At 40.5% G+C, this 22,942-nt stretch overlaps 1 protein-coding gene across 1 annotated transcript in view; it reads right to left on the reverse strand.

The window, feature by feature from the left end:
• Positions 1 to 22,942, reverse strand: part of EPG5 (ectopic P-granules 5 autophagy tethering factor) — a 58,724-nt gene that overhangs the window by 26,900 nt on the left and 8,882 nt on the right. Inside the window, exons 6-23 of the mRNA XM_067316659.1 lie at positions 22,608 to 22,681; positions 20,349 to 20,457; positions 19,636 to 19,750; positions 18,940 to 19,090; positions 17,732 to 17,887; positions 17,134 to 17,291; positions 12,660 to 12,814; positions 11,953 to 12,093; positions 11,573 to 11,737; positions 10,431 to 10,550; positions 8,637 to 8,896; positions 7,259 to 7,399; positions 5,685 to 5,829; positions 4,446 to 4,643; positions 3,853 to 3,963; positions 2,925 to 3,044; positions 1,880 to 2,046; positions 1,448 to 1,678 (exon numbers count right to left, since the gene is read on the reverse strand). Coding sequence (XP_067172760.1) covers positions 1,448 to 1,678; positions 1,880 to 2,046; positions 2,925 to 3,044; positions 3,853 to 3,963; positions 4,446 to 4,643; positions 5,685 to 5,829; positions 7,259 to 7,399; positions 8,637 to 8,896; positions 10,431 to 10,550; positions 11,573 to 11,737; positions 11,953 to 12,093; positions 12,660 to 12,814; positions 17,134 to 17,291; positions 17,732 to 17,887; positions 18,940 to 19,090; positions 19,636 to 19,750; positions 20,349 to 20,457; positions 22,608 to 22,681 — 2,717 coding nt within the window. The remainder of the gene's footprint in view (positions 1 to 1,447; positions 1,679 to 1,879; positions 2,047 to 2,924; positions 3,045 to 3,852; positions 3,964 to 4,445; positions 4,644 to 5,684; positions 5,830 to 7,258; positions 7,400 to 8,636; positions 8,897 to 10,430; positions 10,551 to 11,572; positions 11,738 to 11,952; positions 12,094 to 12,659; positions 12,815 to 17,133; positions 17,292 to 17,731; positions 17,888 to 18,939; positions 19,091 to 19,635; positions 19,751 to 20,348; positions 20,458 to 22,607; positions 22,682 to 22,942) is intronic.

Raw genomic sequence — 22,942 nt, forward strand, 5'->3', positions numbered from 1 at the left:
AATACTATGCATTAATTAATTATATATGTAAGTTTTTACAGCAACTGGAACAACTTTGCCCAATACATACTAGAATCATATTTGTCTTTTCCACAAACGTCATCCTCAGTCATCCACACGAGTTCTTTCCCTGTCATTCCAACACGTGTTCCCAAATAGGCTGTAAGGTCTTGAACTTCATACTACTGATTAAATACAGAACTAGAACATTCTTAAATCTTCACATTGTGCTATTAAATATCACTAGCAAACTCATGTTTTCTATTCTCATCGATTGCATTCGTAAACAAAACTAGACTGGTCCCAAGATTCAGCCCTGACGAACTCTACCAAGATTTCCCCTTCTGTCCAGCTGGCCATGAAACTTCCTGAGCATAAGGTTTACTTGGCTGTGGAGCAGTCCAATTTGATGGAGTGGAGAAATCCTTTGAAATGAAAGGCTGACAAAATATTAAACAAGTTATAGCCAGTGAGCATGTCTGGATTATTTTTCACATAGGACTGAGAAGGATTTACAACTTCCCTTGTTTGTTTGTACAGTACTTATTGATTGCTGGGGAGGAAGCACTTAAAAGCTTAAATTCTGTACGCCCAAACCCCCAGAACAAGGGACTCCTTCCAAATAACCCTTTCAACTATAGTTTCTTGAAAAATCCAGATACCGTAATACTGCAAATATTTCTAAGGTAGGCTTCTCATTCCAGAAGTCTCCATGTAACAGAAACAAGAAACACGGACGCCAGAACAGCGTAGTTAAGGCTGCAGCGTGCACGAAGCACAAGGCACTGAGAAACAGTTACAACCACCCACAAAAATGAGCGTTCATCAGCTGAGCTGCAGTGGTCGACCACGCACATCCTCCTGGCCTCCTCCAGCGCCAGGAGACTCTCTCACAAAGCTCTTGGTTAAGCAAAGACGTTTCACTTTCCAGCTGGCATCTAATGCACCGACTGCTACCGCAGCTCAACTTCAGCGCAGCAGCTGGGTAAACTGCACTAACTGGATCATGCATTGAAGTCCCAAATTTACACCCTGCTGAAGCAATCTTGCTCGGACGTAAATTTGGGCCCTGGATTGTGACAAACAGACATACACCAAGTAGCACATTTACGGCGAGTGATGTACATACAGGTAGTGGCTATGTCTAAGCAAATATTTCACCAGTATGGGGATGACATTAATTAAAAAGCAAAGCTCTCCCAACAGGAGAGTGTCAACCGTATCAACGTCTTATTCCTAGTAGTAAAATCAACCCCTTGAAACAAAACAAGCTGCGGCAACAGAAGGGCAGACTTGACCATGACTCCACGTGTACAAGGACTGTCTGCAGTAAGCCTGGCTCAGGCAAGGGTCACATCCCTTCACACCTCCCACCGCTAAGACTATGCTTGAGTAATTGCCCAGGACGTTGTGCTGAATGAGACCGAACGGGAAAGGTTTTCTCTACCTGACAAGTTCCTTATGCAGTTCTGGGGACGTCAGGTAATCTGGTGAGCAGCTCCTCCCCTTCTCCGGTGATCTGTCACTGCCATCTGCAGGACTGTCCACTCTAAGTGCTTTGCTAGCAGCATGGTGGAAGTCTGCTACCTCTATTAAGCGCTGCTTCATTTCATTTAATAAGTTAAGATGAGCTGCACTCTGGAAAAACCTTCTTCCAATGCAGCCGTCTACAGGTAACCTAAAAAATGAACAAAAAAGGCATAGCAAAAGTGTCAAATCAGCATCTCTGCAAATAAATTGATCTTTGCTTTAAAGAAATTGCAGGCACCCACTGCTTTCAGACAAGCTCTTAGCACAAAGCATTTACTAATCTCACTTAAAATACAACATATATTAGTGCTTGCTATTCTGCTAGAGCCTTTACGATCAATGGACTCACCCATACTGTGGTCCTGGTCGGTGAAGGTAAAGGAGGAAGAATTTCTGCCAGATTAGTGGCATGAGAGGGTGATCGGCAGGAGTAGCAAGGGCTTGGTGAGCCCAGCGGTAAATCATTAGCCTCTGAAGGGAAGGCACAATGGGCAGCTTCAGCTGGGTCTGGGCTTTCTGCAAAAAGAACATTTTCAAACAAGTGTCCCACCGCAGTTCCCCGTAAGAGGCCGTTTTCCATGGAAATACGGATACACAAACCAAGGGACAAGTGTTCTCCAGACTAGTTCCCAAGGGCCTGATACATGTACCAGCCAGCCTAAACGTAAGCCCAAGAAAATCTATTTTCATAGAGTTCCCAGTTTAACTTCTTCATCAAAAGATGCTGAAACAGCTGAGATGAAGGACAGCCCAAAAGTTACACTTCCAGACTGGAGAGCTTTGGTTTCAACTTGCTTCACTCCAAACTTTCTAACTGAGTTTGGGCAGGAACATCGCAAACATGGCTTAAACACACCTGACTCTGTTGCCTTGTTAAGGGAGAGACCTAAACTGTTCTGAAAGTTTGTGAAAATAATTCAGACACACCTGCAAGCAACCAAATACAAAACACTAAAAGCCCAGACTTAGCTGAAATTCAGATAATCTGAAAAACGTTCTTTGACATATAAGACATCTTCCAACCTGTAAGATAAAGTATCTGCACTTCCCATCTCAGTGGTATAAAAATAAATCCACTGTAGATTGTAAGGTGTTCAGATGACCCCCAAAAAAAAAAATCATATAAAAGCACTAATTACTGAATTAAGTTTTCAGTAAACAATGATATATTAAGACCAGACATTTACATAGGAGTTTTTAAATGCGCCATTCAAAAATATAAAGGAAACCTTGCTCGAAGTATATATTCTCCTGGAAAGCTAAGCAGGAAAGGCCTTAAATAGTTATACTTTTGCTCTGGTAAGAAAAAGTGCATGAGGTAAAACTAAACAATCCAAGAGAATACTTTCCTACAGCAGTTTTCTATAAGAGAAGAAGGTAAACAGTTCTCTCACCTTCAAAGCTTGATCAGGAGTTAAAGCATTAATAACCAATTCCCCCTCCACAACTCTGCGAAGCTGTGAGTCTTCTTCAAATATTGACTCCATATTTAACACTACCCATGAAAACCAGACCTGTACAACACAGCAGTAAAGAAAATATTGATCACAAAACAGGGCAGAGGGAAGGGATTTTTGCTGTTTTCTTAACCGGAATGTCTTTTCCGGATCCTCATTACAAAGTTGCAAAAGCAGTATCACATGAAGACATGAAAACTGAGTAGTTTCCTCCCTGTCTACATTCTTCTACTCCCTTTTCTATTCTGTTCCAACTCGTGCAAAGAAGAGGAAAGCAGGTTTATGGAACCATATATAGAATTATCCAGAGAGTTCTAGATTAATTAACCTGCTCAAACATTGTAATAAGGTCTCCTCTTTCCCACCTGCACTACACATCTCCAGTTGGGATACTGCAGGGTTTTTTGGGGTCATTTGGTTGGGTTTTTTTGCTTTTTTTTTTTTTTTTTTTTGCTTGAAGAGGTACAGAGAAGGGAGAGAAAGTGCCTAACATTCAACATACTCATCATAAAAGAACTGATTTAATAGAAGAGTAAGTCTCTGCTTATTTTCCCCTCATTAAATGCGTCAGGAAGAAATGAAGAAGATTTAGTATTAATTTTTACTAATAAATCCGATTATATGAATTCTCAGACACGGATCAGGCTAAAGCTTGCTCAGTGCAAAATGTCCATCTTCCCTTTAGTGTAATAAAGTTGCAGAATTAGGCTAATGAGGATTTTATCACAAGAAAACATAAACACAGAGAGAGGGAGAAAGAAAGAACAAGCAAATATCTGCAAATAGTTGTGACAGCAGGAAAAAATATAACATCCATATATTGCTTATGCCGGGAGTGTTCCTACACCACCACCATACCACTTACCTGAGAGGAATTTGCATTGCCCTCGATGAAGGAAGGTGTCACATTGCCTGCCACAATCCAGCTAACAAGCGAGGACAGCAGACCTTTGTCACAGTGATAGCCTAAAGCATTCTGCAAGGAAACACAAAACACTGTTTTTTGTGAGGACCCAACAGATGATCTGCAACCTACAAAAATGTCACGCGCCTCAATCCAGGTTCCTTCCTACATTGTGTAGCTACTTCACAACCTTCATTTAGAAAATCATCACTGAAATGCCTGCTTATACTTCCTTTCCTGTTGGTGAAAAGATTCCATTTTATAGTTTGTCACTGTTTGCTTATGAAATCCAAAGACTGCAGAATAAATACTACGATAGAACACCTTCAAATGAAATCTGTGTTAAAAATAGGTTTCAGTTATTCAAATATCAGCTATGCCATTAATTTTGACCTGTTCCAAACCAGATCGGATAGCATAACCTCATTATCACTCATCATCATGACTGTTCTTGTAACGCTTTATGAAAATATATGCACATCAAAAATTAGAATGAGCAACATGTGAATTGACCACTGACTCAACAGCCACACCGACACACCACACCCACTTACCTTGTGTTGTTGGTAGAGCAGCTTTTGCACGCAGTCTTCTTGACTATATTGAAAAGCAGCTTTACATAAGTGATCCAGCAAGAAGAGTGTTGCCCTGTCCCTGTGCCACAGCTGCTGGCTGGTGAGGACCTGAACCCAGAACTCCAGTACTGCTGCTGACCCCACGCCATTCGGCTGGCTGCTTAGAAAAATGTGAGTCTGCCAAATTAAAGGGTAGAATTATCCAAGAGCTTGCAGCATGAGGAAAAGAATTTAATGAAGAACTGTTTAATTCACATGAAGCTGTGGGCCTATCCTTAAAAAAATATGTATTATTTTTACATGGGCATAAAGAGCATTGCTGTAAATTATTTGCCATTTCCAGCCTTCAAGAGAGTTGCTGCAGCCTAGAGATCTGTGAAGTTCATGCAATCAGCAAAAATAGACACAGAGGCCATACACAGGACCCTCTGCAACCTGCAGGTATAAACAGCACCTATTTCTGAAGTGTTGCCTGCTGTTCCTGCAAAGAGGACTTCCCAGAGCACGTGTGTTCCTCTTTAGCCCTCACTTCTCTACAGTGTTAGTAGGTCTTAGTTCATGACCTGTTTGCGCTAAGAAAATAATAGTATTTTATTCTTCAAGCCAATAATATTTTTCATACCTTCGCCATAAATCAAGGGTCAAAGGCAAGAATTTCAAATACTAGTAATCTGCTGCATTCCTCAAACACAAGCAAGAAAGTAGTGTTATATAACACATTCCTTTTTTAACAGAGCTTTGATCTGGCATTTGAAAATCTGTTTTCCAAGAAATCTGGATGGCACATCTTGTTGACATGCTCAGAGTCACAGAGATTGCCAGATTTAGGGTAAGGATAGAATTCCTTCCCTATCCCCCTCCCAGTATCAGACTGGTACAGATCTTAAGGGTTTTCCACTTCCCTCTGAAACATGGAAAGCGTTCTTCTGCTGAAATTATCTCAGACACTTAAGTAATCCCAGAAACTCAAGACATCACTTTTCCTGTTCTCAAGAACACAGTTTAAGCCAAAGCATTTCAGGAAAAACAAACCCAACTCTTTGAGCCTGATGCAGGATATTCCATGGCAGATTCAGTATCCATTCTGACCTTAAACTCTAACCCAGCCAAAAAACCCTACTGTTGGGGTGCACCCCAATTTCTTTCCAACCCTCACAGGTGCACATAGGCCACAGAGCTTTAAAAAGGGGAAAAAATAAATAAAAATAAAAATCTTACCTGCATCATACTACTGAGCAGCTTAACATTTTCTCCATAGCTCGCTCCTGTCAAGTGTTGTGTTACCTTATGGGTAACCTGCTGGGTCATGCCTTGAGGAACTCCACTATCCAGGTGAAGGAACAGCTGGACGTAAGATAAAAACCTGGGGATGTGAACAAATCCAATTCAATTAATTCCAAAATTTCTCCTACAACATAATATTCAGAAGAGCTGCTTCTAAGTAATTCAAAACTTATATAATATGCAGCACAGCTCAGCACTGCTGGCTGACCCCAATATACAGGATTTTGCTTCACAATCATGCTGCAGAGTATTAATTGCTCCACTAAACCGTATCATAGGCATAGTATGCGCAATTCAAGGCAGCTTGTAATTCAAGACAGCTTATCAAGACTTACAACATGCACACTTGCCCAAAAGTTAGGAAGAATTTACATGAGAAAGGAGTCTATGCATTGAAGATTATCTACACTGAAGTTACCTTGCATAGGAAATTATAGCTGCAGCACTGCCTGCTTTGGAAAAAAAGGGAAAAAAAGGAAAAAAAAAGGGGGGGAGAAGAGGAATGGGCAAATTCAAAACTACTCTGACATTAATGAAATAACTCAAAACTATCCCATAAGTATTTGAAAACATAGGGCATTCCCAAAACCCACAAGAACTGAACAGTGGCTGACACTGCAAAATAAACCTTGTTGCCTGGCCTAACTGCACAGCAATATATCTTGAGTTTTCAGACAGCAAACAGCAGTGCATATGTTTGACATCCCAGAAACTCACTTTCCAGCTTTCTGGAGAAGACAATGTTATCAGAAACATCTGGCAGGCTCTAACAGATGTTCCAGCAGTAAGTCGCAAGGCATATCCTTGTCAGTATTTCAAGGCTGCAGCATGCTCAACAGAACTGCAGTAACTAATTGACAGGGACTCTGTCAAGCTAGAAAGTTAAGCGTGCCACAGACCATTTTCCGGCACTGAACCCAAGTGGCATAGAGCAGCCCATGTATCTACTATTAACTCTCCTACTCTCCAAAAGAGGATGGCCCCATCAAGGCTGCCACTTGGGAATGGTTCTTGACCCACTTTAACACCCAGATCTAGCTCAGAAATTGTTTGGGAGTCTGCTAGATAGACCAAGCCAAAAAGCACACCATAGGACCGTATCGCTAATTTACCAGGACAGACAGTTGAGGTCCAGCCCTTGGGAAAGCTCCCAGCTGTTGCTCCACTTACCAGTATGGACACAGTTAAACAGTGTTGCCTGTTTATCTATCTAGCTTATCTAAAGACAACTGCTCTTGCCAACACAGCCATCCAGAGACCAGCTGTGCGGCACGGCGGCAGTGTCACGAGAGATGTCTGTACACCTGATGTCAGCAGCCCAGGTTTCCATAACTGTGTCATCAACCACAGCCAATGACAAAAAGAAACTTGGCAAACCAGAAGTTTTTCCAGTCGTGTCACATTCATACTAGATGCAAAACCCAGAATGAAACACAATATGTTTAACTGTTAAGATTAACTTTCACTGTTCTTTAGCAATAAACATATTAGGAACATATCATGCTTACTGTTCATTCTTCAGGAGGTAATACTGACAAGAGTAAAACAGGGGTAAAATTTTATCCATCACATGGACTACTGTTCTCAGGTATCTGGACTGGACGAGTACACCCAAGAGAGAGATCCCTTCGGCACAGAACTTCTCAATACTGTCAAAACAGAAACAAAATAAATAAGCAAAAGCACAGGAACTGTCAGCAGCAAGAAACAGCTTTCTTTGTGAACTGAGATATAAAGACATTCGTATCTTTACATATAACCTTTGAAGTCCTAGAGAGTTAAATCCACAGAATTTTTTCTTCAGCTGGAGGAGTCATACAACAGCTGACAGATCTGATGAGTAGTTTCTGCTCTTTTGGGGATTTGTGTCCTCTCTTCTAAAAAAAGACTGGAGATGGGGGTAATGACCATATGTGGGTCTTCATCCAAGGTTTCAATCATTTAAAGGTCAAGGTTCTGGCCTAACTAGTCAGCTAGCATCCCGCTCCAGGCAATGGAAACACCTACACACGGAGTTTACCTTTGATAGCAAATTAGGATGGACGATCCTCTGGACGTGAGCTTTCTTTCTCCACCACGTACAGACGGAGCTCAAAGGACTACCTTACACTAAGTATTTAGGTGGCTACAGTTAGTGGAGATGAATCCTACCCCAACTGTCCAGAAAATGGGCAACTAGTCTAGGGGAAGGAAAAGAACTCTAAGACAGTTTCTCTTTGAAGAGTAAAGCAACACTGTAGGCAAAAAACAAAAGTAGCCAAAACTTTGAATAAGAAGATGACATAACTAAAGTGATCACAGATTCAGAGAAAACAGTCCTGGGAGAGACTTTGACAGAAGTCTGCCCCTGTATCTGTACATTACTCAAATAGCACATTTGATTCCATCAGAGGAGAGCGTTATCTACAAACCAGCTGAGAAAACTGGAAAAGGCTGTGTTGGAACGCTTCCAGGGCTAGGAACTTCAGTATTAAGATTATAAAGCTCTCAATTTATTATATCAGCATGAGAGTTTTCCCCCTCCCCCCAATCTATTTTCTGACTCTTCTGCTAAAAAACCTGAACTGCAGGACAACCCTTTTGGTAGACACAGTTAAAAGTTATTCCTGTCCTCAACGGTCACGCTAACCCCAGTAGTTTCCCTATTATTTCTAATCGCTATTTTACCCAAACATGCAAAAGACCAAAATTAGTACTAGCAAAATAAAGGAAACAGCACATCTTTCAAAACTACTGTCCTTGATGACAGCTCAACCCCTTGCATCAGGAGCTCTTTATCATCTTTACATTTGCACAGAGATGTTAACAGCCCTCAGCTCATCATTAGGTAGGATGCTCAGCAACGGGGGCCATCTGCTCAAGGCGGACACGAGAAGGCACACTTACTTGTGACCGAGGGTGGTCATTGCCAGCGCCAGGTAACAGCCGATAGGGATGCCTGCTTTAACAGCCTTCAGGAGCGGGTGAAACGTGACTGACTCCGTCATGTCGGGCACGCTGTCAGGCACAGGGACCGCAGGCCAGCCCTGCTGCACGCCACGGTCATTTCTGTGAAGCTTCAACCTCAAAATCAACCCCCATGCCCACTGATTAAAGGAAGTCTCTGGTGTTTCTCCATAACGAACAATGCTGGCTAAGTAGGAGACCTGAAACAGAGAAGCAGCAACGGGAATGAGAGGAAGCACAGCCATATTACAGCAAGTAGAGCACTCGTCTAGGGCTTGGGTCAGCTCAGACGACTTTCCTCTAACATGACCCTAGAGTCAGAGACCAGGGCAACAGTGGTTATTTTTCTGACAGACCATGCAGCACCACCAGTTAAGCTTAGCTCAAATCCCTGTTTCTATGTTCTTGCTCACCCCAGCCCTTTTGGTAAACTCTATCAACCTCTGCTGCTTGGCCAAAGTTTTCCAAACTAGGTATCAGTCTTGGATTCTTTTTTTTTTCCCCATATGTAGCATTAAGCCAGTAATACATATATATATATATAAAAATATTATTATATAATATATTATATATATATATTTCAGTAATGTGTTTATTTATATAAATATATATATATATTTAAATATACATATATATATAAAAGTTATTTTCACCAGCAGTCTTAAGCATTACTAAAAAATACACAAAAATACCATCTGTCAACAAAAAGCCTAAAACATGGCAGTTCTTCTTGGAAAGGAAGTCTGTAATGTAGATAGGGAGAGTCTCTGTATCGGCCAGGTATGTGTGTCTTATCATGAAAAGTCTGTCTGGACTCAAATGAATTATAAGTCTTTGGGGGGGGGGGGGGGGGAAGTGTCGTATATGCTCTTACAGACCAGTGTGAGGTTCAGATTTGGAAAACAATGTAGAGATTTCATCCTCCCTGAGTAGGGGGTACAAGAACCAGAGCAAAATTTTTACTCAAATTCCAGCTATGGGCTCATGCACGTCAGGACAGACCCAGCAATACACGGGGCAACCACAGTAGAAATGAGGCGAAAAAGAGAACTCATCTAGCTGGCACAAGGCAGCAAATCATGATTAAACAGCACAGAGAAACAAAACAGGACAGAGAAGAGACAATAAGGAACAAAGTGTGGGAAGAAGAGACTGGGAAAAATACACAGGAGGAGAGGAGAAAACGCCGTACAAGAAATACTGAGAAGACAAAGCACAACACAATGCTAAGAGCTCTGAATACATACAAACATTTTGGATTGAACATCCAAAATAAAAGGGATTTTTAACCTTGACCTTTCTATCCTTCCATTCTCCTTCTGTAACTTGGGGCCATACCTTCCTCAGTCATCCATGTGCTGTAAAAAATGTTCATAGGCTGTTCACCAGTAATATTAAACAGCCTTTCATTAAGCAAATATTGTCCAACTGTGAATGGGTAAAGGATCCTTTGGAAAAAACAGTTTGTGACCATGTAGCTACAGGCTGGGCAACAATGCAAACCAGAAAGGGGGACAAATTTAAGTTTTGGTTCTTGTATAGACGCTCAACTTTCAAGACTAATAGTATTATTTTAAGATAGCACTGTGGGTGCAAAAATCCCCAAGGAGTTGGTATTTTATGACATTCTAATACTAAAAGGAAAAAAAACAAAAAAAACCAGCAGGGGTCTTGTCCTGAAGCTTTTCTGCCATTGGCAATAAATTATTCCTTGTAATTCCGAAGAAGAAATACCTGTTTTATGCTTTCAGAAAGCAGTCCAGCATATGGTTTCTGGGGCAGATATTTCTGATATGCTTCCAGGACCATCAAGGCAACTTCAGAATGGACAGCTGGATCCAGATGAAGAGCATCCTGCTAAAAGAGTATCACATCAAACCTTGCTTCATTTAAAAAGGTCTCTAAAACCATACTGTTCAGTTGGACTAACAAAAACCAGCAGTAACCAACAAAAAAACACACCCATCAAAAAAATAACCTTACTACAAATTGCATCAAAACACTAATTCCTCTTATCAACTGCCACCTTAAAGAACTATTTTTCCCTATATCAATGGGCTCCAGCATGACTCTTATCTCACAGCAAAGGCCTCAAAAGTTTTCCCAGGACCTACCATTCCTCCATTTTCACACGTGTTACCAAGAAATGGGGGGCAAAAGTAAGGCAAGCTTCATGTCGGAGTATCAGCACAGCAAAGGAAAGAGTTTAGTACAATCAAATGCACATATTAGAATACTGAAATGCCTCACTGTAGTCATAAATCTAGTCTTTTAACACAGGCAACAGGACTGCCCCAAATTAATTTCTGCATCTCTGAAAAAACAATTGACCTGGGTTGCGTCCTGAACAGATGGAGCTCCTGGAGTAACCCATTTTATGGACTATTTTCCAGTCTTTTAAATCACACTCAGGGCTCTGAAGCCTCTTTATTTTAATCTTAAGTTTTCTTGAATTGTACAAAACATACCTGGATATAATCCTGAAAACTACAGTCACACCAATGTCACACACACCTCTTGGAGGATTCCTCTGTTTCTGCAGCCACAGATCACCTTAGTCAAGTGACTCACAAAAATTGTCCCCTTGGCCGTTTCCTCTGGTTTAGAAAGGGGAAATTCCTGCTTAAATATCTCTTAATCTCAGCTGCATCACTACTGAAAAGCGACACAAACAAATCCTCAGGCAGAACGCTAGAAAATCATAGCAAAGTTTGCAGTGCCGTGCCCTCAAACGCACACAAAGCAGTTTACCATATCAAAAGCATGTAATTTTAACTGTTTCCACAAATTCATAACTATAGTCTCAGACTGAATAATACTTTTTCCTCTCAAAAACTGACCAGGTGTCCGGCCTCCTGTTTTTTTTAAATACTTACACGTTCACCAAATCCCCAGTTTAACCCTTCCAAGATAATGCAGGCGAGCTTATTCTCCACTGTGGTCAGACTGTTATTTAATAACCAGTCACGAATCAGTGCTATCTCAGATGAAGAAGGCTTCCACAGGTGCAACGGCAGTTCTTTAAACAGATATAAAGAAACCTTTGAGGACACAAAACAGAACAAAAGGCTAATCAATACATAGTATGAAACAATAATCAGCACTATGCCTTTCTACCACAGACTTAAACAGTGATATGATCAAAAAAACACCAACTGCTCTTTAAAATGATCCAGGCATACCAAGCTGTATCTTATAACACTGTCTGGTATGGTCTCTTCCTAGTTTTAACTGGGTGCCAGAGGTTAGCACTTACCATCCCAACTTTTTCAATGGTGTCTCTAACTCGATCCAGCAGGACAGAAATAATCTGTGTATGGGTGCTGGCAATGGTTCCCAGGAGTTCTCGACCAACTTTTGAAAATGTCTCTCTTGTGGAAAGACTAACGTAGGACACCTGAGAAGATGAGCATAGAGAAGTTACTCCTTATGGTTGGCCTTCACTGATACTGCAATAAATAGTGCACCGATACCACAATGAAACATCTTTTGGAGAACACAGAACCAAATTGCTCTTGCTGATCCTGGACAACAAGGCTGATAAATGCAAATGCCAATATTAAAACTGATTATCCTAACATCTACTCCATCTAATGAAATTGTTACAACACAAGGCCAAAAACAAAGATCAAAACTGAACATACAAACAACAGAAAGGAGAGAATATGCACAAGGAATTTCAGAGCTACAAGTTAAACCTGAGAGGGAAGAACCAAGCAAAGGAAAGGTTTGTTTGTTTTCTCCATTCTGGCTTGGTCTATAGAAAAGCTATTTTCTCTCCCAAAAGAAAACAAGCACTTTAGGATATTCTAATTCAGTCTTAGATTGTTCGGCCATGAGACTAAGAGAGCTACTTGCAAGGTTTATAAGCTATGGAAGGGAGGAATGCTTCACACTTTTCACCGTCAGAAAGAGCAAGAGCATATTCATCCTTTTGCTGAACAGACCAGTAACACTCTTCACCTCGTATATCTCCAGAACAATCATTTTGATAAAATCCTCATCCGCATCAGCCCGTTTGGTTTGTGCCATCTGAGCAAACGTAGTGAGCAGACAAATCTCTTCCGAGCAGTTCATTGATTGGAGATACTTTTCAAAACTTTCAAGGTGCTCTGGATCTAGGGGGGAAAAAAAAAAAAAAAAAAAAAACACGAAACAAACATAGTAAGTGAAGTGTTACAGGAAGTACATCATCAATACTTATATATTTATTCACAGTCCAATCCCAGAGAAGGAATCAGAGACAAAGGAATTATCATCCCTGGCGGTCTGCAAATTAGTATCCTCTCTTCAGAAGTGATTGGTACCAGCTGTTTTGAAATAAGGTGCAAAAAAATACCATAGTGGGTAGTGATAGAACAATGTGCCCACATGCTTTGGCAAATACAGCAGTAACTCATGATGAAAGCTAATACTGTTTTAAGAAAGGCTAGAATTTAATTGTTAATATTAATTTTTAATGAGGCAGTATTGATTATTCATAGGAGGACCTGCTTGGATCTTTTTGCTTTTTAAAAATATTACTATGGTTTTAGCTTCCAGTATATATTGTAGCAATTAATTCCATAGATTAAAAACAGAATTTTCATATAACTTAGAGTTAATTAGCACTGCAGTCAAAAGAAGATTAAAACTGAGCACACATCCAAGCAGAGCAGTGGGGTTTTTGATCAAGAGACTTTGCCCATTCCCCATACCATGATTTCAAGCAGCAACTAAACTAGGGAAACCAGCACTGAAAGCATCTAGCCGTTGGCCTCAGTTATGTCCCAGAGTTGCATGGAAAGCTCACTTTCATTTCTCAGACTCAGTAAAACAAAAGTATTGAACACACGCTTGGAAAATACCTCTGCAAAACAGAGAACTGAAGCAGCACAGAAGCACACGAAGGGTAAGAGATGCTCTCGCGTGGATTCAAGACAGGACTCTCCTCACAACCAGTACAGACATGCTGAAGGCAAGTTTTAAAATAGGAATAGAAAGTAGCCAAATGTAAATAAATATTTCTCTCCATTCCTCCCTTCAGGAGCTACCACAAAACTTGAACAGCATTTTAAAAAAAAAAATTGTCTTCAATTTATTCTAAGCAAACTAAGTAACGGGGTCTGTGCTGAAAAGCAAAGGAAGTGTTGAAAACTGCATCTGGGCTGTAAAACGGTTTGGCTAGTGGTCTGCTTCCTCTGTAGTATAATATACCAGCAGAAATGGTTTACAGCAATCTTATCACAGCAGTTGAATACACTGAAAAAGCACTCACCGAGGTACTCAACTACTCAATCCGCACAGCCATGTGCGCTTAGCATGCTTGGGATTAAACACTTCCACCTCGATTATGTTCTATTTCAAGTGCTTTCAACAATCTTGCAACCGTACCTCAACCTGAGAAGATCGACTTAACAACCAATACATCTCATGAAGAACGTGCCAGAGAATTGTGCAATCTGAGTAAGGCGCTTCTCCATATAGTAAGATAAACTAGATTCTTGACACATACACGTAAGAAGTCACAAAGCTGCAGCAATCTCTGTCCCATCCACTCATCTCCCTTTTCTTCTCAAGTTACCTTTTGCCTTAACAGCAGAAGTTTGGAAGTATATTTTTAAGGTAGTGGATAAGGACCAAAAAAGATTGGGTCACCCTTGTATAAAATGGCATAGCAGAGTGAGCCACAGAGCAGGGAAGGGGTAGAACACACAAGTCACGAACAACCCAGTGACAACAAACGTCATATAAGCACTGGGATTTGTCCGTGTGTTTAATTAGGCATAGATTAGCTAAGCAGAAGAAAAGGGGTTTGGAAGGGGACAGGGCAAAAGAGAGAAGAAGCGTCTGGCAAAGTCAAGGGTGAAGACCACAAACTGAAGGGAGTGAGTCGGAGCCAGCTGCCAAGCAGATGTGCACAAGACCTTCTCTGCTGCAAATCACAACTCTGCAACGGGCTGTCACTGTAATCGGGGTCTCCCATGGGCTCCACTCTGCAGGCCCCAGTGCTGTCCCCACGAACTCCCACCGAGCCACATCTTGGGACTGAAGGATGGGGAGAAGGAGAGAGGGAAGAAGACAGGCTCCATCTAAATCCCATTGCCTTGGAGCACAGCGATGATGTCTTCTCCAAGCAGTTGCTACTTGACCCAATTCCCTTTCTTCTCTGCCCATCTGATTACACTGCAGCCCACTATTCTAGTTTAGAGATCCTAAAAATCACTCACCCCTCAAATCTTGGTAGTTTCCCTTAGACATGACAGTAATGAAGCTGAACAACAACTCTGGTTACAGTAAGTTCTCACTGCCCAGTGCAATGGAAGCAAAATGACAAAACTGTCAATCCTCATTTATGAAATTTAGGGAGAACAGAAATTTGTGCCCACACAGATATCAAAGATCAAGAAAAAAACCTATTAGGTCATCGCTTACCAGTGAAAACTTGTGTTCCACAGTAAATTTAACACTTGGCCCTCTCAAGAATACTTGAAGTAACCAGACTTCCACGATTTCCCCCAGGGGTTTATTCTACATCTGGCAGCTCTCACAATCCAGAGGTTGTCCTAATAACTATGTTCCATGGCTTTACTCCATTTTACCATGCTGATTCTGCCTATCCCTAAAAAGCAGTTATTCTCCTGCCTTTATATGTGCAAGCCTAAAGCTCCAACCAACGACCAAGCCTTGCTAGCATCTGTAGATGCACCACTGTTAACATTTCTCAAAATTAATTTGGGAGATGAAATGAATAAAAACAGTCTCTCCCCACCCCAGAAGAATGTTAATGCCAAGGACTATTAGGGTATGATTTATGGGAAACTAAGTCAGCATTATATCATTAAGCGTCAGTCAAAAGACACTATTTCAGAAGATTAGATGGATTTCACTGAAAGAATTGTTGATTTTCCCTGTCTAGACATTTGTGAAAAACACCAACACGCTGACATAACCCAGCAAGGAGAATTAAAAGGATAAAAATATCCTGCATCAGCATACCAGGGACTTCAAAACATAAAAGTTAGCTAGACGCAAAACAAAGCTCCAACAAAAAAAAAGCGCTTGTTCCTGCCAGAGCTGCAACCCACTGCACTGTATTATGCTCTTTGTTTGAGATGCAAATATGAGACCCTATAGTAAAAATTTGGGGGAGGGAAATCCGTATTGCCACTGAAACTGTTTCCGAGTAGCACTGGCCAGCCAAAACATATCAGCACTTCATAAAAAGTACACAGCTATAGTCTTGATATCACAGAATCACTAAGGTTGGAAGGGACCTCTGGAGATCATCTAGTCCAACCCCCTGCTCAAGCAGGGTCACCTAGAGCATGTTGCACAGGATTGCATCCAGGCGTGTTTTGAATATCTCCAGAGAAGGAGACTCCACAACCTCTCTGGGCAAGAGAGGGCAATATCCCTGTCCTAATCTGTATAAACTGCCTTACATGTTTGCTGACCTTGTACAAATGCAAGAAATATGCTCAATAAGCTCTCAAGATCTCTATTTTCATCCATTTCTCCATCAAAAGACTTTTTTTGTGTGGCAACAGCTATTTGGGCTAGCAGCTAGCTGAAGAGTAAAAGCGATTGGGAGTAAGATTTTTTTCCTCCATCTGATGGTCCCAAGAGGGAAAGAGCTTGTGAAATGGGGAGTTACTGCTTTGTGTACCTGTCTCCCTGTCAAACAAGTCCTGAGATGTTTTCCATGTAGAAGGCAGCAAAAGGAAAGTAGCATTCAACTAGCTCCAAAATAATCCTGCTATAGCTAAAATTACATTAACTAAATTATTAAATTACATAGCTAAATTACCACAATTACTGCAGAGATCAACACAGGACAGAATTGAAGGGGAAGAAGAAAGAATAGATGGCACAGAGCAAGAAAAGCATCAAAAGAAGGCATGAGATAAGGGCAACATATGTAGCTGTGAAAAACAACAAGCAGAACTCCAACATAATAAGCTCCTGAAGACAAAACTAATAAGTTTAGGGAAAAAAAAGAGGAAGACTGTTGAATTTATATAACCAGGAACAGTCAACAGCTCACAACCGAAAAAGAGCTAGAAGCACTACAAAATTCTGTATGTCTGGATTTAAAAACTCAATCTCCAAATACTGCTAGAGACCAAGATGGGACCTGACACGAGAATACACAACATATACCTACTGCTCGGCATTCTTACAGCTCTCTGAAGCAGCCAGTAGCAGTCACTGTCACAGAGAGAAAAAAAATCAAAAGGACAGTAGATTTAAGCCTATATGACAATTCCTGATAAAATGAGAATTCAGTCAAACCGGTGCTACAGTCCCACAAACTGCCCGAGATACTATTGAGGCCTCTTGACCAGTCATGCAGTTGAGCGTTTATTTAACGATGGATCCCAACCAGAATTAAAACTGTTGCTGATGTAGCAGTAGCTGAATCAGTCAGAATTGGTTCTGAGCAAAGGGATTCTACCTTTGAGCCTCTGCTTGCAGTCAGCAGGTTGTAGAGTAGAGCAGAGCTTTTCCAGGTGCTCGCTCTCTGCACAGTGCATGACGAAGAAGAGCTTCCAAAGCATATTGCTGGACAAAGTTCCATAAGGCATCCCAGACATGAACAACCAGACTCCCAACCTGTTGGATTTGAAAAGACAGACAGTGTTTCGCCCTGATAAATCCCAAACACTTGAAAAGATGACACGTGCCCAAATTCCTAATTCTATAGTACGGCAGAGAATGTGAGAATGTGTCTTAGCACCTCTCATTCTGAGCTGAGCAAGTTCCCCTAGTCAGATCCTAGAAATCAAGGCTTAAAATTCCTGCCCGTCTTGATACTACCAGTGAGCAGAAAAATCCTGCATATTACAGACTTGTCTAAATCATTAAGAGTAAATATTAAAGCTATTGCAATTCACAGTTTCAAATATCTAACTCCCTCGAGCCAAAGCCAGTTTCCACTGAAAGGGGACATCAGGGTGAAGGAACCGATTCAGCGTGACCTTTTCTCACGACCCTCATTCCAGGATATTGGCTTTTTAATGCAGTATTTTGGTATCAATCACTGGACAACCTACCTTTTGGCCTTCAGAACATGCAGAACAGCTCTAAAAAACAGCTCATCAAACTCTAGTTGCAATTTCTCCACGGAGTAGGGATGCGCTATTGATCCATATTGTTTATTGCAGCTAACATATTGGGCCCAGTGGTCACTCACGTGACAAAGCGTCATCCTACACGGCAGAAACAGAAGAAACAAGTTGCAGAAAGATCATTAAGTATGTCATCACAGTATAAAAACAAAGAGACATGCAATTAGACCAGAGTCTAGTTACGAGATAAACAAGTTTAACCCTCTACCCTCTGGTTTCTAAGAGACTTCTGTATAAACACTATGTACTTTCCCCACCTCTTCGGAGAAGTTGTCTATGAACTCCAGTGCTACCCCTTCTTGGTTTTGCAAGCAAAGGGTGCATACTGTTAGACCAAATTAGTTTTTTTTAATGAACTTCTAAGCCTTAAAGCAATCTTATCTTATGAACTTGCAATACACGCAAAAAGCCCAGACAGGAATAATTACCGCAGCACTAACTTACTCAGTATAGCACAAAGAAAAATATGGATTTTGTTTCAAGGAGGATACTATTAAGTCAGAAAACATAATTTAACAATAAAAATTTAACAATAAAGAGCAACTTTTCCAATTGCATTTCCTTACTGCCACAGCATTTAGACCCTGCAACTCCCCACTACATGCGCAGTTTTGGAGTCAAGGACTCCAGGGCTTCAGATTCCCAGATCAGCCAACCCTACTCTCAGTTCGAAGGCTACCCAGGAACTGACTTTTCTGTTTTATTAGCAGCTCTGAATTTTAAAACAGAAAGAGAAAGCATGAAGACAACATCTTACAAGAAATACATTTTCTTCTGCAATGGAAGACTCCACAGGAGCAGGGCAAAATTGGCACATACACACATCAAATTGCTACCTACTCTTTATAAGCTGCTGCAGAAGGCAGTGCTACGCAAATAGTCCACTCTGCCTTAAAACTTCAGCACTTCAAAAGACTTCATCATGCTGGCAAGCACCCGCTTGAACAGCGAAGTCACAGTAAGGATGACAGCACCACAATAATCCAAGTAACAGATTTTTGCAGCAGAAGCACAAGCTCATACACACGTCTTTAAATGTACTATATCACTTGTTACTAAGAATTCCCCACTTAACACAAAAGTAACAGAGTCTGTGCAGATCCAATCATAACATAGAGAAGATACGCTCTTACTTGATCAGCTGACCAATTCGTTTCACAAACTGCCTGTAGCGGGCTCTGTTAAACGTTTCCAACCCCACAGACAGAAGTTCTACTAAGGAGTTTGCAAAAGCAAAAATCTTCATCATCTCGTGGGGAGTTGTTTTCTCAGGAAAATAAGAACCTAAAAAAAAAAAAAAAGGAAAGGAAAAAAAAAAGCAAGTATTCATTGTCAAGTGAAATATTTAAATATGAAAGTACAAATAATCTATGCAGATTATAAAGTCTCCATCAAGCAATATCTTCATGTACTTGTCCAGAGATCAGGGGGAGGAAAAAGGGGGGGGGGGGGGGAAATCAAGTAATTGGAGAAAAATCACAGTAACATTACAGCTAACAGGCAAGGGGGAAAAGATTAGCTCTGAAAGCACATCTGTGAACACATCTCCTGAGCAGATCAAAACTAAAGGGAAGGACTCCAATATTTTGCCTGCTGGCATTGCTATGAACTTGCTAGTCCCCAAAATGTTCAACTTTAAGTTAAGTTATCTCATACACACAGCATGAACTGCCATCTCATCTATTTAGCCTGTGACCTGTTTGTGCAGGTTCATTAATTACTCGTTTTGAAGAGCATCTCTCACAACGCAGCAGCACTTTTAGCTGGTTTAGTCATTAATACATTTAGCATAACCAAAACAAAGAATACTTCTTCAGCAGCTGATTTACCTCCAGACTTAATTCCAAGGAACTGTTGAAACAGTTCATGAAAGGGGAACTGTGACAACAGGACAATCAAGTCATCTTCCAAAAGCAGGATCCAGCTTGTTTCAGGATCTTCATCCTGCAGACAAATTTAGCTTTTAATATCTTTCCCAATAAAAATCATGGTAGAAGGACTTAGCTATTATACCAATTCCAGTTTCCTTGTAAGGGGAAACAAAGAAAGCATGTAAGAAGGGACAACTGAACTCCCCTTCCCACACACACAGGCCCCTAAATTTGGGCCTGTTTGTGTTTTTACATAACGGCACTCATCAGCTAGGAAACAGAACTAAACATAATGTAGCCTGTGGTAGTCCAACATAACCCCTAAAGGGAAGCACATACTCAAATGCATGTCTATTTTCATATTGTATAAACATTTTGAAAGCCATTACGTTGCCTTAAATAAGCTGTATTTTTCCCCTCCTTTTGCATGCAATAGTTCCAATAAAGTTTAATTTATACCTGTTAATATTCATTACTGGAAACCTCCAGTTTCCAGTACTCCATAACTACCTACAGTCACACCACAGAGATACAAGGAGACAAAAATAGGTCAAAATTTAAAATGATGCTTTATAACTGAGTAAGAGTCAGCTTTACTTCCTCTAATTCACAAGATCAGTACAATAATCTTAAGCAAAAGCATTAAGGAAAAAAAATGTTGTTTGTTGTACCTCTTCTCCTCCTTCATCTACTAATGTCCAGTTTCCAGATTCTTTTCCAGATGAAGAGGAAGTTTTTCTTTCACTTGGTTTCATATGACACATAAAGTCCACCCGATTTCTGAGGACATAAATCCATTTAATGTGAAAACCAATTTTTGAAAAATTAAAAAAATAAAATTAAGAACTCTGAATTTAGTCAATTCTCAGTTAAAAGAAGATATTTTAAAACAGATAAAGGAAATTAGTAAGCACGTCAAATACCCTGACATCGTACAAAACTCGCACCAATCTGATGTCTGAATTCAGTTTTTGATCTTCCAAGCGATATTCTGAACAACGTAAGCGGCTAGCATCCCTGTACAGCATGTCACATTAACCATGCAAGAGATAATAACACTATTCTTTGTCCGTCTACACTAAAAATCCAGAAGTCAAATTAAAGGAAGTTATATTTCAAAGAAGAGGTACTTTACCGCAACCATTTAAGGCTATCATCTGGTGAATCAAAGATTAACAGGGTGAGTGCAGGCCAGCTCCACTCCACAACTTGTACAGCCACATTAGCTAGGCGTCATATCAAAATTAGTAAGGCTCGTCTTAGGCACTCTGAGCTACCACAACTAAACAACTTCCAGAACAGAGCTGCCTCGTGTCAAGCCAGCTCCAAGAGCGGCACAGAGATTCAAGTTTGTCTGTCTGAATCCATTCTGGCACATGTTAAGAGCTGCCCTGTTCTAACACTCACTCATTTATTCTAGCATTCTTCAAATGGGAAAGCATATTTGTTTTAACTTTCAGTACTGCTAACTTGACAAAATGCAGAGAAAAAATTCCATATATCAGACCATCTTAAAGCTGGGATGCTAGTTTTAAGGCTGTACACCGTACAAATTCTTAGTTGTATAGACATACACCAGGAAATCAAATGAACATGCAAAAAAACTATATAAAAAAAGTTAAAATCATAACGTTTAACTTCCTATTATCTAGGAATTCCTATTATCTAGAAATATACTGCACATATTGCCACAAGACACTGGCAGAATGTCACCTCAGTGGTCACAGAGCGGAGGGGGAAAATAAATAAATAAATAAGGTCTCCCAGAACTCATACTCTGATAATATGGACATTTTACAAATGCAACACAAGTTCTAAGATACCAGTTTCGCAAACCAAATTTAAAATTAAAACTTGTTCTTGACATGCAGCAACTGCATCAGACAAGAGTCCGAGACATGGGGAGAAGAGCCACAGTGGAAGCTCTGCATTCTTGTATCACCAGAGCTGGGAGAGCCACTCCAGACACCCCAGAAGAGTCTGTGTTCAAAGTGCAAGCACCAAAACATACCGGCAAGGTGCACATCCTCAACACACACTTGTTTCCCAAAAAGCTCTAGAGAGGAACTGGAAAACAAAACCCTTCAGGAACTAAAATAATAACCTGCAGTAAACAGAAATCAGACATAATTTAGGGTCAAACTATCAAGATCTGACCGACAACCCTAAGGATCAGCAGTTTGATTCTTTGAAAGTAACATTTCTACAAAAAATATCCGTCCACCAGTCTCAACAGGTACAACCTCAATGTGTCCAGGCCATGGACTTGCGACTTTCCTATTGCAGGGAGCATACACCAGTGAGCAATTATCTCCACGCACTAGTCTCTAGCGAGCAAATCAAAGAGAAAGGCTAACAACTAAAGAAGAACTCAAAGGGGGAACAGATTATGGTTTGGGGCAAGTTTTATGTTTTATCTGAAGCACATAACAGCAGTTTTCACTAATAAATGATTTCAATAACTAGCTTTTCCAAGCATCGCATCTTCCTTCCAGCTAAGAGGAAAAAAAAAAAAAAAGTACGGAGAAAAAAAAAAATTAAAGCACACAACCAATGTATACTCCAACTTTGCAAAACCCTTTACTCTGGCACTTTTGTTGCAGAAACACTATTCCCAGCAGGTAACTGTGGAAGCACGGTCTAGAATTTTATTGCAGAGTTCACAACAACAAACACGCAGCAATGTCAGCTATCACTAGCTATTTGACAGGTGAAAGCAAGTTCTATCATACTGTGTGCAGTAGGGTAACGTACTGTCAAGGCTGTAACCTGAGGTGAATAAAAAAAGATATGAAACTCTCAGTTGTGTCTGCTTTTACGACTTTGCCTGCAGTACGCTTTCAGGGTTGGATAAGTAGACCCTGTGTCATTACGTTTTCTACTATTAAATAATCAGAGTATGTTTATAAAATCACATTTTTCACACTTACTTGACAGGAGACATAAGCAAGGCAAGAGATTGCATGAAATGAAAGACACCTGATGGGTTATCCAAGACTTTGATCTGAAATAAAACACAAAATCTAGTCTAAGTTAAAACTAACTTGCCTTTTGTTTACCAGAGAAATTCATATTCCAAGTTTCATATCCCTCGTTACCAGCTTTTCATTCAGATGAAAAAGTACACATAAAAGACAACTTCGACCCTTTGGAGGAAACAGTGCTATGGCCCAAGATTGGGAGATTTGCTTGACAGAAGTAGGTAAAAAGGAATTTAAAGGAGAAAAAACTAAACCCCTTAAAAGCTCCACAAAAAGAAAACTTC

The sequence above is a fragment of the Apteryx mantelli genome, chromosome Z (genome assembly GCF_036417845.1).
Source record: "Apteryx mantelli isolate bAptMan1 chromosome Z, bAptMan1.hap1, whole genome shotgun sequence".
Taxonomy (NCBI): domain Eukaryota; kingdom Metazoa; phylum Chordata; class Aves; order Apterygiformes; family Apterygidae; genus Apteryx; species Apteryx mantelli.